At 43.1% G+C, this 13594-nt stretch overlaps 2 protein-coding genes across 2 annotated transcripts; both read left to right on the top strand.

Annotated features, from left to right (window-relative positions):
- The first annotated feature begins 146 nt into the window (after window positions 1-146).
- Window positions 147-3118, top strand: LOC129456710 (dentin sialophosphoprotein-like). The gene has a single exon (XM_055225792.1). It carries the CDS (start codon window positions 263-265, stop codon window positions 3011-3013), a length of 2751 nt encoding a protein of 916 aa, XP_055081767.1. The 5' UTR covers window positions 147-262; the 3' UTR covers window positions 3014-3118.
- On the top strand, window positions 457-11316 carry LOC129456709 (dentin sialophosphoprotein-like). Its single transcript, XM_055225791.1, has 5 exons — window positions 457-8545; window positions 9234-9405; window positions 9479-9591; window positions 10268-10442; window positions 10517-11316. Exons 1-5 carry the CDS (start codon window positions 3769-3771, stop codon window positions 10614-10616), a joined length of 5337 nt encoding a protein of 1778 aa, XP_055081766.1. The 5' UTR covers window positions 457-3768; the 3' UTR covers window positions 10617-11316.
- Window positions 11317-13594: the final 2278 nt, after the last annotated feature.

Genomic DNA, 13594 nt, shown 5'->3' on the forward strand with positions numbered 1-13594 from the left:
AGATGTCAACAGTGAGGGAGACAACGAAGACAGCGAACAAGATCAAGGCAGTGGTTCAGGTGACGACAATGGCAGTGATACAGGCAGTGGTAGTGATGATGACAATGGTAGTAATATGAGCAATGACAACAACGAGGGCAGTGGTTCAGATGTCAACAGTGAGGGAGACAACGAAGACAGCGAGCAAGATCAAGGCAGTGGTTCAGGTGACGACAATGGCAGTGATACAGGCAGTGGTAGTGATGTTGACAATGGGAGTAATATGAGCAATGACAACAACGAGGGCAGTGGTTCAGATGTCAACAGTGAGGGAGACAACGAAGACAGCGAACAAGATCAAGGCAGTGGTTCAGGTGACGACAATGGCAGTGATACAGGCAGTGGTAGTGATGATGACAATGGTAGTAATATGAGCAATGACAACAACGAGGGCAGTGGTTCAGATGTCAACAGTGAGGGAGACAACGAAGACAGCGAGCAAGATCAAGGCAGTGGTTCAGGTGACGACAATGGCAGTGATACAGGCAGTGGTAGTGATGTTGACAATGGGAGTAATATGAGCAATGACAACAACGAGGGCAGTGGTTCAGATGTCAACAGTGAGGGAGACAACGAAGACAGCGAGCAAGATCAAGGCAGTGGTTCAGGTGACGACAATGGCAGTGATACAGGCAGTGGTAGTGATGATGACAATGGTAGTAATATGAGCAATGACAACAACGAGGGCAGTGGTTCAGATGTCAACAGTGAGGGAGACAACGAAGACAGCGAACAAAATCAAGGCAGTGGTTCAGGTGACGACAATGGCAGTGATACAGGCAGTGGTAGTGATGATGACAATGGTAGTAATATGAGCAATGACAACAACGAGGGCAGTGGTTCAGATGTCAACAGTGAGGGAGACAACGAAGACAGCGAGCAAGATCAAGGCAGTGGTTCAGGTGACGACAATGGCAGTGATACAGGCAGTGGTAGTGATGTTGACAATGGGAGTAATATGAGCAATGACAACAACGAGGGCAGTGGTTCAGATGTCAACAGTGAGGGAGACAACGAAGACAGCGAACAAGATCAAGGCAGTGGTTCAGGTGACGACAATGGCAGTGATACAGGCAGTGGTAGTGATGATGACAATGGTAGTAATATGAGCAATGACAACAACGAGGGCAGTGGTTCAGATGTCAACAGTGAGGGAGACAACGAAGACAGCGAGCAAGATCAAGGCAGTGGTTCAGGTGACGACAATGGCAGTGATACAGGCAGTGGTAGTGATGTTGACAATGGGAGTAATATGAGCAATGACAACAACGAGGGCAGTGGTTCAGATGTTAACAGTGAGGGAGACAACGAAGACAGCGAACAAGATCAAGGCAGTGGTTCAGGTGACGACAATGGCAGTGATACAGGCAGTGGTAGTGATGATGACAATGGTAGTAATATGAGCAATGACAACAACGAGGGCAGTGGTTCAGATGTCAACAGTGAGGGAGACAACGAAGACAGCGAGCAAGATCAAGGCAGTGGTTCAGGTGACGACAATGGCAGTGATACAGGCAGTGGTAGTGATGTTGACGATGGGAGTAATATGAGCAATGACAACAACGAGGGCAGTGGTTCAGATGTCAACAGTGAGGGAGACAACGAAGACAGCGAACAAGATCAAGGCAGTGGTTCAGGTGACGACAATGGCAGTGATACAGGCAGTGGTAGTGATGATGACAATGGTAGTAATATGAGCAATGACAACAACGAGGGCAGTGGTTCAGATGTCAACAGTGAGGGAGACAACGAAGACAGCGAGCAAGATCAAGGCAGTGGTTCAGGTGACGACAATGGCAGTGATACAGGCAGTGGTAGTGATGTTGACAATGGGAGTAATATGAGCAATGACAACAACGAGGGCAGTGGTTCAGATGTCAACAGTGAGGGAGACAACGAAGACAGCGAACAAGATCAAGGCAGTGGTTCAGGTGGCGACAATGGCAGTGATACAGGCAGTGGTAGTGATGATGACAATGGTAGTAATATGAGCAATGACAACAACGAGGGCAGTGGTTCAGATGTCAACAGTGAGGGAGACAACGAAGACAGCGAGCAAGATCAAGGCAGTGGTTCAGGTGACGACAATGGCAGTGATACAGGCAGTGGTAGTGATGTTGACAATGGGAGTAATATGAGCAATGACAACAATGAGGGCAGTGGTTCAGATGTCAACAGTGAGGGAGACAACGAAGACAGCGAGCAAGATCAAGGCAGTGGTTCAGGTGGCGACAATGGCAGTGATACAGGCAGTGGTAGTGATGATGACAATAATAGTAATATGAGCAATGACAACAACGAGGGCAGTGGTTCAGATGTGACGGACGATAAGGATGACAACACTGAAGAGTTTGAGGCCAGTGGTTCAGATGATGACTCTGAAGAAACTGAGGATAATGAGGAAAATGATACCAGTGGTAGTGACCTCAGCAGTGGAAGTGGTTCAGATGAGGACAGTGAAGTAAAAGATGACATTGAAGAATTTGTGAGCAGTGAAACAAATGAAGACGTTGGTACTGATCCAGGCAATGAAAGTGAATCCAATGGCAGTGATACAGGCAGTGGTAGTGATGATGACAATGGTAGTAATATGAGCAATGACAACAACGAGGGCAGTGGTTCAGATGTCAACAGTGAGGGAGACAACGAAGACAGCGAGCAAGATCAAGGCAGTGGTTCAGGTGACGACAATGGCAGTGATACAGGCAGTGGTAGTGATGATGACAATGGTAGTAATATGAGTAATGACAACAACGAGGGCAGTGGTTCAGATGTCAACAGTGAGGGAGACAACGAAGACAGCGAGCAAGATCAAGGCAGTGGTTCAGGTGACGACAATGGCAGTGATACAGGCAGTGGTAGTGATGATGACAATGGTAGTAATATGAGCAATGACAACAACGAGGGCAGTGGTTCAGATGTCAACAGTGAGGGAGACAACGAAGACAGCGAGCAAGATCAAGGCAGTGGTTAGGTGACGACAATGGCAAGTGATACAGGCAGTGGTAGTGATGATGACAATGGTAGTAATATGAGCAATGACAACAACGAGAGCAGTGGTTCAGATGTCAACAGTGAGGGAGACAACGAAGCAGTGGTTCAGGTGACGACAATGGCAGTGATACAGGCAGTGGTAGTGATGATGACAATGGTAGTAATATGAGCAATGACAACAACGAGGGCAGTGGTTCAGATGTCAACAGTGAGGGAGACAACGAAGACAGCGAGCAAGATCAAGGCAGTGGTTTAGGTGACGACAATGGCAATGATACAGGCAGTGGTAGTGATGATGACAATGGTAGTAATATGAGCAATGACAACAACGAGAGCAGTGGTTCAGATGTCAACAGTGAGGGAGACAACGAAGGCAGTGGTTCAGGTGACGACAATGGCAGTGATACAGGCAGTGGTAGTGATGTTGACGATGGGAGTAATATGAGCAATGACAACAACGAGGGCAGTGGTTCAGATGTCAACAGTGAGGGAGACAACGAAGACAGCGAACAAGATCAAGGCAGTGGTTCAGGTGACGACAATGGCAGTGATACAGGCAGTGGTAGTGATGATGACAATGGTAGTAATATGAGCAATGACAACAACGTGGGGCAGTGGTTCAGATGTCAACAGTGAGGGAGACAACGAAGACAGCGAGCAGATCAAGGCAGTGGTTCAGGTGACGACAATGGCAGTGATACAGGCAGTGGTAGTGATGTTGACAATGGGAGTAATATGAGCAATGACAACAACGAGGGCAGTGGTTCAGATGTCAACAGTGAGGGAGACAACGAAGACAGCGAACAAGATCAAGGCAGTGGTTCAGGTGGCGACAATGGCAGTGATACAGGCAGTGGTAGTGATGATGACAATGGTAGTAATATGAGCAATGACAACAACGAGGGCAGTGGTTCAGATGTCAACAGTGAGGGAGACAACGAAGACAGCGAGCAAGATCAAGGCAGTGGTTCAGGTGACGACAATGGCAGTGATACAGGCAGTGGTAGTGATGTTGACAATGGGAGTAATATGAGCAATGACAACAATGAGGGCAGTGGTTCAGATGTCAACAGTGAGGGAGACAACGAAGACAGCGAGCAAGATCAAGGCAGTGGTTCAGGTGGCGACAATGGCAGTGATACAGGCAGTGGTAGTGATGATGACAATGGTAGTAATATGAGCAATGACAACAACGAGGGCAGTGGTTCAGATGTGACGGACGATAAGGATGACAACACTGAAGAGTTTGAGGCCAGTGGTTCAGATGATGACTCTGAAGAAACTGAGGATAATGAGGAAAATGATACCAGTGGTAGTGACCTCAGCAGTGGAAGTGGTTCAGATGAGGACAGTGAAGTAAAAGATGACATTGAAGAATTTGTGAGCAGTGAAACAAATGAAGACGTTGGTACTGATCCAGGCAATGAAAGTGAATCCAATGGCAGTGATACAGGCAGTGGTAGTGATGATGACAATGGTAGTAATATGAGCAATGACAACAACGAGGGCAGTGGTTCAGATGTCAACAGTGAGGGAGACAACGAAGACAGCGAGCAAGATCAAGGCAGTGGTTCAGGTGACGACAATGGCAGTGATACAGGCAGTGGTAGTGATGATGACAATGGTAGTAATATGAGTAATGACAACAACGAGGGCAGTGGTTCAGATGTCAACAGTGAGGGAGACAACGAAGACAGCGAGCAAGATCAAGGCAGTGGTTCAGGTGACGACAATGGCAGTGATACAGGCAGTGGTAGTGATGTTGACAATGGGAGTAATATGAGCAATGACAACAATGAGGGCAGTGGTTCAGATGTCAACAGTGAGGGAGACAACGAAGACAGTGAACAAGATCAAGGCAGTGGTTCAGGTGACGACAATGGCAGTGATACAGGCAGTGGTAGTGATGATGACAATGGTAGTAATATGAGCAATGACAACAACGAGGGCAGTGGTTCAGATGTCAACAGTGAGGGAGACAACGAAGACAGCGAGCAAGATCAAGGCAGTGGTTCAGGTGACGACAATGGCAGTGATACAGGCAGTGGTAGTGATGATGACAATAGTAGTAATATGAGCAATGACAACAACGAGGGCAGTGGTTCAGATGTCAACAGTGAGGGAGACAACGAAGACAACGAACAAGATCAAGGCAGTGGTTCAGGTGACGACAATGGCAGTGATACAGGCAGTGGTAGTGATGATGACAATGGTAGTAATATGAGCAATGACAACAACGAGGGCAGTGGTTCAGATGTCAACAGTGAGGGAGACAACGAAGACAGTGAGCAAGATCAAGGCAGTGGTTCAGGTGACGACAATGGCAGTGATACAGGCAGTGGTAGTGATGTTGACAATGGGAGTAATATGAGCAATGACAACAACGAGGGCAGTGGTTCAGATGTCAACAGTGAGGGAGACAACGAAGACAGCGAACAAGATCAAGGCAGTGGTTCAGGTGACGACAATGGCAGTGATACAGGCAGTGGTAGTGATGATGACAATGGTAGTAATATGAGCAATGACAACAACGAGGGCAGTGGTTCAGATGTCAACAGTGAGGGAGACGACGAAGACAGCGAGCAAGATCAAGGCAGTGGATCAGGTGACGACAATGGCAGTGATACAGGCAGTGGTAGTGATGATGACAATAGTAGTAATATGAGCAATGACAACAACGAGGGCAGTGGTTCAGATGTCAACAGTGAGGGAGACAACGAAGACAGCGAGCAAGATCAAGGCAGTGGTTCAGGTGACGACAATGGCAATGATACAGGCAGTGGTAGTGATGATGACAATGGTAGTAATATGAGCAATGACAACAACGAGGGCAGTGGTTCAGATGTCAACAGTGAGGGAGACAACGAAGACAGCGAGCAAGATCAAGGCAGTGGTTCAGGTGACGACAATGGCAGTGATACAGGCAGTGGTAGTGATGATGACAATGGTAGTAATATGAGCAATGACAACAACGAGGGCAGTGGGTCAGATGTCAACAGTGAGGGAGACAACGAAGACAGCGAGCAAGATCAAGGCAGTGGTTCAGGTGACGACAATGGCAGTGATACAGGCAGTGGTAGTGATGATGACAATGGTAGTAATATGAGCAATGACAACAACGAGGGCAGTGGTTCAGATGTCAACAGTGAGGGAGACAACGAAGACAGCAAACAAGATCAAGGCAGTGGTTCAGGTGACGACAATGGCAGTGATACAGGCAGTGGTAGTGATGATGACAATGGTAGTAATATGAGCAATGACAACGAGGACAGTGGTTCAGATGTCAACAGTGAGGGAGACAACGAAGACAGCGAGCAAGATCAAGGCAGTGGTTCAGGTGACGACAATGGCAGTGATACAGGCAGTGGTAGTGATGATGACAATGGTAGTAATATGAGCAATGACAACAACGAGGGCAGTGGTTCAGATGTCAACAGTGAGGGAGACAACGAAGACAGCAAACAAGATCAAGGCAGTGGTTCAGGTGACGACAATGGCAGTGATACAGGCAGTGGTAGTGATGATGACAATGGTAGTAATATGAGCAATGACAACAACGAGGGCAGTGGTTCAGATGTCAACAGTGAGGGAGACAATGAAGACAGCGAGCAAGATCAAGGCAGTGGTTCAGGTGACGACAATGGCAGTGATACAGGCAGTGGTAGTGATGATGACAATGGTAGTAATATGAGCAATGACAACAACGAGGGCAGTGGTTCAGATGTCAACAGTGAGGGAGACAACGAAGACAGCGAGCAAGATCAAGGCAGTGGTTCAGGTGACGACAATGGCAGTGATACAGGCAGTGGTAGTGATGATGACAATGGTAGTAATATGAGCAATGACAACAACGAGGGCAGTGGTTCAGATGTCAACAGTGAGGGAGACAACGAAGATAGCGAGCAAGATCAAGGCAGTGGTTCAGGTGACGACAATGGCAGTGATACAGGCAGTGGTAGTGATGATGACAATGGTAGTAATATGAGCAATGACAACAACGAGGGCAGTGGTTCAGATGTCAACAGTGAGGGAGACAACGAAGACAGCGAGCAAGATCAAGGCAGTGGTTCAGGTGACGACAATGGCAGTGATACAGGCAGTGGTAGTGATGTTGACAATGGGAGTAATATGAGCAATGACAACAACGAGGGCAGTGGTTCAGATGTCAACAGTGAGGGACACAACGAAGACAGCGAACAAGATCAAGGCAGTGGTTCAGGTGACGACAATGGCAGTGATACAGGCAGTGGTAGTGATGATGACAATGGTAGTAATATGAGCAATGACAACAACGAGGGCAGTGGTTCAGATGTCAACAGTGACGGAGACAACGAAGACAGCGAGCAAGATCAAGGCAGTGGTTCAGGTGACGACAATGGCAGTGATACAGGCAGTGGTAGTGATGATGACAATGGTAGTAATATGAGCAATGACAACATCGAGGGCAGTGGTTCAGATGTGACGGACGATAAGGATGACAACACTGAAGAGGTTGAGGCCAGTGGTTCAGATGATGACTCTGAAGAAACTGAGGATAATGAGGAAAATGATACCAGTGGTAGTGACCTCAGCAGTGGAAGTGGTTCAGATGAGGACAGTGAAGTAAAAGACGACATTGAAGAACTGGTGAGCAGTGAAACAAATGAAGACGTTGGTACTGATCCAGGCAATGAAAGTGAATCCAATGGCAGTGATACAGGCAGTGGTAGTGATGATGACAATGGTAGTAATATGAGCAATGACAACAACGAGGGCAGTGGTTCAGATGTCAACAGTGAGGGAGACAACGAAGACAGCGAGCAAGATCAAGGCAGTGGTTCAGGTGACGACAATGGCAGTGATACAGGCAGTGGTAGTGATGTTGACAATGGGAGTAATATGAGCAATGACAACAACGAGGGCAGTGGTTCAGATGTCAACAGTGAGGGAGACAACGAAGACAGCGAACAAGATCAAGGCAGTGGTTCAGGTGACAACAATGGCAGTGATACAGGCAGTGGTAGTGATGATGACAATGGTAGTAATATGAGCAATGACAACAACGAGGGCAGTGGTTCAGATGTCAACAGTGAGGGAGACAACGAAGACAGCGAGCAAGATCAAGGCAATGGTTCAGGTGATGACAATGGCAGTGATACAGGCAGTGGTAGTGATGACAATGATAGTAATATGAGCAATGACAACAACGAGGGCAGTGGTTCAGATGTCAACAGTGAGGGACACAACGAAGACAGTGAGCAAAATCAAGGCAGTGGTTCAGGTGACGACAATGGCAATGATACAGGCAGTGGTAGTGATGATGACAATGGTAGTAATATGAGCAATGACAACAACGAGGGCAGTGGTTCAGATGATGACACTGAAGAAACTGAGGACAATGAGGAAAATGATACCAGTGGTAGTGACCTCAGCAGTGGAAGTGGTTCAGATGGGGACAACAGTCAAGGGGACAACAGTCAAGGGGACAACAGTCATGAGTGCAACTACGATGAAAGCAAAGAGGACAAAGATGGTGAGTCATTTAAGAATAAGCTTCTTGGTCATTGCAACATGTACAATGTAATTAAAAAGTGTTTGCTAGTCAGTGTATCACAACTAATCATTTAAGAATGAAATAATATTGCAAAAATTCTACAGAAACCTGCACACACTACTCTCATCAATTGTGCACTTGCACTATTTAGCAGTGATTTGATAGTAGTCGAGTAGATACAATGCATGCATGCATGCATTATGCATAAGAAGAATAATAAATAACTACAATAAGAATAACAATACTTCACATTTTTTATGTATTATTAAAAAGAATTTGGATTTTCCAGGTTCTAACTTTTGTTACATCTATTTCTAAGAGAAAAACACAGACATCAATAACCTGTCCTTAGATGCACAAAGCGTTTAACTTCTGCACATATTTCCTTTTTTTTTGTTGTTGCTAGAATAGGCTGAAGGACGTCAGTTGGCACTGCCACGTTTGTTTTAGTTTTTTGGGTACCTTGACTTTGATTTCCACACAAACCTCAATGCTGATCTCTAATTGGTCCGTCGACCAGTAGCCGGTCCTACCGCGCTAGTGGGTCCAAGATGGATTCTCATGATTTTATGAACTCACTCGCGAGAATCCATCTTGCTGTGTGAAATTATATCACGATTACTGTGCAAGTAAATACTTAAAATTTAAAATAAACTGTGCATTGCAGAATGCTGGACAAAATGGTTTAATAGAGATGATCCCAGTGGGTCAGGAGATTGGGAGACCCTAGACCTTCTTTACCATGAAAACCCTGGGATGATCTGCAACAGGCCTCTTCGTATGCAAGTCAGGACTACATCTGGGCACAGTGTTTCTTCAACTGGGAATGTCATTACAATGTAAGAGTTTGAACACGTCGTAGTAATTTTGTAGAATGAGTTGTGTTTTGATTCACTGGGTTCTCTTCAACAGGACAGACACACGAAATGGCTTTGTCTGTAAAAACTCTGACCAACAACCAGGTTCAGAGTGTGCGAATTATGAAGTCCGTTTCCTCTGCCCTCAAGAGTTTTGTCATCCCAAAGGTATGTGCATGAATAACTTCAAATATAACAAAAATTCTGTAACTAATAGGGGTGCAAAAAACAAAAGCATTTAGATGCATCATCGATTCGAATAAAATGATGATTAAAAATTGATTGAATGACTGAAGCTGCCCGTTCTGTCTGTTTGCTTTCCCCGTGTCTCTCTGTGTTACGGCCACTCCCTCCAGTCACTCAGACTAGCAGCACAACACTGTAGTGAACCGCTGCTGGTGCTGCCCTGTGATCAGAGCTGTCCACTCTGCACAGTGACCTACAGAAATATCAGGCTGTTCAGGATTTGTCTGACACTTTTATTTTGTTCACATTTGAGCATTTAGAAAAATAACTTCTCACGTGATGCTAAAGCTCTAGTTGCAACAGCAATATTATTTCTCAACTGGTAAAATAAACCCTGTCACAGAAAAGAAAATATGCCATGCAATAGGCCATTTAAAATTAAATAAAGAGTCCTTGCTTAATCTTGTTGTTCCGCATATGTAAAAAGTAGTTACAATTTGAAATGAATGGTAAAATGTATGGTAAAACACTAAGATGCGTTTTTTGGGGTTTTTTTTTGCATCGGTTCATGAGCCTCAGAATCGTAATCAAATCAAATTGTGAGACACCCAAAGATTTCTACCCCAGTTAACTAAACACATCTTTTTTCTTGTGCCAGTGTGCTGGACCAGGTGGTTTGACCAAGACAGCCCTAGTGGCATTGGGGACTTTGAACTCCTTTGTGACTTGAGAGCTGAAAATCCTGGACAAATCTGTGAAAGTCCACTTTACATTGAAGTTGTGACCAAGCACAACCATATGCCTGCTGACTTCACTGGACAGTCATTCCACATGTATGTTCATTATTTATTATATTTTCCATATATAACAACAAAATGACTAATTATAGCACTGTGCACATTTTCAGATACAGCCCCACTGAAGGTTTTGTCTGCCGCAATCGTGACCAGAAAAATCGTCGCTGCTATAACTACAAGGTCCGATATGGCTGTCCATGTGACGTGTAGACACTTTACCCGTCATTATCACATTAAAATGATTATCAAAAGATATTACCTATATTGAAATATTTATATATTTATTTTCTGAGTTATGTAAGTATTGTATGTAAAGGTCATTTGTGCTAATAGGAACATTTCTGGTATGATTGTTTTTTAACATTGTATGTAACTTCTGTAACTGGACAAAATTATGACAGTGGAGGTATTGTAGAAGTCATTCAATTGTGTATGGAAATCTTTTCAAGAATATGATTTTGCATATTGTTATGGGCCAGGCCCATAGTTATTGTAGTCTAAATACTGTAATAATTCATGTTGTTGGACAGTAAGACCAATAACTCATTTTAAACTATTAAATATAAGTGGAATATATACAACCTACCAGAACCGTGCAACTTTTTAAAATTAAATATAATCGTTTTTGTATTAAGCTTCAGGTGCATTTAACAAGTCTTCATGTTTTCAAAATATTCCTCAGTCGAGTGGGATAGTATCTGAGGTTATAGCACTTGGCCAGGGCCCGCCTTGCTCTGTGCTCCCCGTGTGTCTGTTTATTTATGATGTGTCTCATTTATATATGATGTCTGAGTCGTGCCTTAGAGAACATTTTTTGTTATTTCTTTATGTAAACCTGAGTGGCCCTCACACTCCTTATAATTAAAACAGCTACATAACCATTAAACAATCTTGGTCGTGTTACTTTCTCAATCCCTAGTCAACAGTTTGTAATAGAGGTACATATAAATCAGAGTGTTACAGGAATAATAAAGGAAGTAGTGGATTCCATCCTTACAGAACCAATTTCCATTAAATTAAGGCCAGACACTGCAGGTGAAAAAATAAATAAAAAAAATTAGAAAGGTGAACAAAAAAATTAAGAAAAAAATGTATTAGTGTTTCATCATGGCATTGTGTAACAATGGCTGAAAATGACCATTTTTGAGACATAAATCTCAAAAATAGATTTATGTCTCAAAAATGTACGTAATGTAAGAAGTTTCACATTAAATAGATTTATGTCTCAAAAATGTACGTAATGTAAGAAGTTTCACATTAACTTTTTTGTACAAGATTGATGTATGTACAGTTGAAGTTTACATATACTATTTAAAAAGACACATACGCTTTTTTCCCCACTGTCTAACGTGAAATCTTTTCCTGTTTTAAGTCAATTAGAATTACTAAAATAATTTCTATATGTTAAATGCCAGAATAATGAGGATTTTAAAGACAATTCTTTGATTAGTTTCTTCAAAGTCAGAAATTTAAATACAGTAAGATTAAAAAGGATATGTAGCAGGTTGGGCCGATACAACCACAACTAGCAGTTTAAAATATTTGTAGGGGACAGTTAGCAATTGAAATAAACAAAGTGAGACGAAGACATTAATTTCATGTCTGCATGAAAGTGTCATAACGACTGACAGGGGGGACCAAAGAGACAGAATTCGGGGAAAGATTTAACAATGTTTATTGACAGTTTTAGATCGAGTGACAGGTAGATCGATCATGGAGTTGAGCAGTTCCAGGCTCAGATACAGAAGGGAGGGGGGGAAACAGTTCATAAAGGCAAGACAGACTGGGATCATGACAGAAAGCTTGTATGCTAAGAGACCAAACTGCAATAGCAATACTGTAGACAGCTGTTTTTACATTATTATATTCATTACATCTGTTATCTGAACTGTGGACTGTCCCAATTCTCATTCGCACCTCTGCACCCTTGTGCTCTCATGCACACTTCATTGAAATATGTAGTGCATAGTGAGTATATTGGGACAGGGCCTAGGTAAGAGTGGCACGGTGTTGCAGTGCTAAGTGTGCTCACCTCACAGCAAGGTGCTCCAGGTTTCCGAACATGAAAAATAAGTACAATATCGGCTGCCCTCTGGGGCACAGGATGCCTGCTAGGTAACAATGTTAACATGGGCTTTCGTGAAATTACTCATTTAAACTGTCCCATTTAAAGGTGTACACAGCATGATTTTGGTAAAGAAGATTTTGGTAAAGAGTAAATTTTACTGATGGTTGATCAAATTTTTGTGTTGCGGCTCAAAAGTAGCTATAGATCTCATAGTGACACATGGAGAAAGATTAAACTTCATAAGATGTGTTATGATTTATATCAAGCAGTGTTCAACAGCAATGTGATCAACAGTTAACAGAGATGCAAACACAACCATATCTTTCCATTTCTCTTTGATTTGTGAACTTTTCCAAGGGTTAGCCTCAGCTCATAGCATAATAGTCATGTTATCACAAGAAAACTTGAGCTTGACACAATCAATCGTGTGAACCATTATAAAGTGTTCCTTTAGCCATTTTCATAGTGAAAACATGGATCATGATGTCATGATAATCAAATATGTACGAGTATTTATCTTATGTGGCAAAGGATATTTGGACTACTTACAGCTTTTCATGCATGCTATTTAATCAGAAATTATTTTCTACACATTTTTGTATCTACAGGAAACATAGTAACTCTTTTATGCTTTTTTAAATTCAAAGCCTTATTTGAAACTTTGAGTTGTCGATGACCAAGCATACTTTACTGCATAATTTTATGTTGAGAAAGGTATAATTAATCTTGTAAAACAGGTAGCCATGTAGTTTCAAGTTGGCCTTCACTCATCTGAACTTATTAAACATAAGTGAAAGAAATTCCCTAATAATTATAGGCGTTTCGGAGCAGTACCATTATTTCCAGTAAAAGCCGGCACCCTTAAAGTGAGATCTAGGGCAAGGCAAAGCATTTTTATTCATACTGTGCATTTCATACACAAGGTAATTCAAAGCCTTACAAATATAAAGATATTACAATAAGTTAAAAAGAAAGCTATGAATTACATTCAAATGTATTTTAGTTACCTAACCATGCACATATATAAGGAGGATTGTTTTTATTCATGTTTGGGGGTGTTTTTCAAGAGTAATCTATTCCATCTATTTGCAGCATAATAACTAAAAGCTGTTTTACTGTT

The sequence above is a fragment of the Periophthalmus magnuspinnatus genome, chromosome 13 (assembly GCF_009829125.3).
Source record: "Periophthalmus magnuspinnatus isolate fPerMag1 chromosome 13, fPerMag1.2.pri, whole genome shotgun sequence".
NCBI lineage: Eukaryota > Metazoa > Chordata > Actinopteri > Gobiiformes > Gobiidae > Periophthalmus > Periophthalmus magnuspinnatus.

Coding starts and splice junctions, on each gene's coding strand:
- LOC129456710 (XM_055225792.1), top strand. CDS start 263: ATGAGCAATGACAACAACGAGGGCAGTGGTTCAGATGTCAACAGTGAG.
- LOC129456709 (XM_055225791.1), top strand. CDS start 3,769: ATGAGCAATGACAACAACGAGGGCAGTGGTTCAGATGTCAACAGTGAG. Junction 8,546..9,233: donor AAGCAAAGAGGACAAAGATG/GTGAGTCATTTA, acceptor TGTGCATTGCAG/AATGCTGGACAAAATGGTTT. Junction 9,406..9,478: donor ACTGGGAATGTCATTACAAT/GTAAGAGTTTGA, acceptor TCTCTTCAACAG/GACAGACACACGAAATGGCT.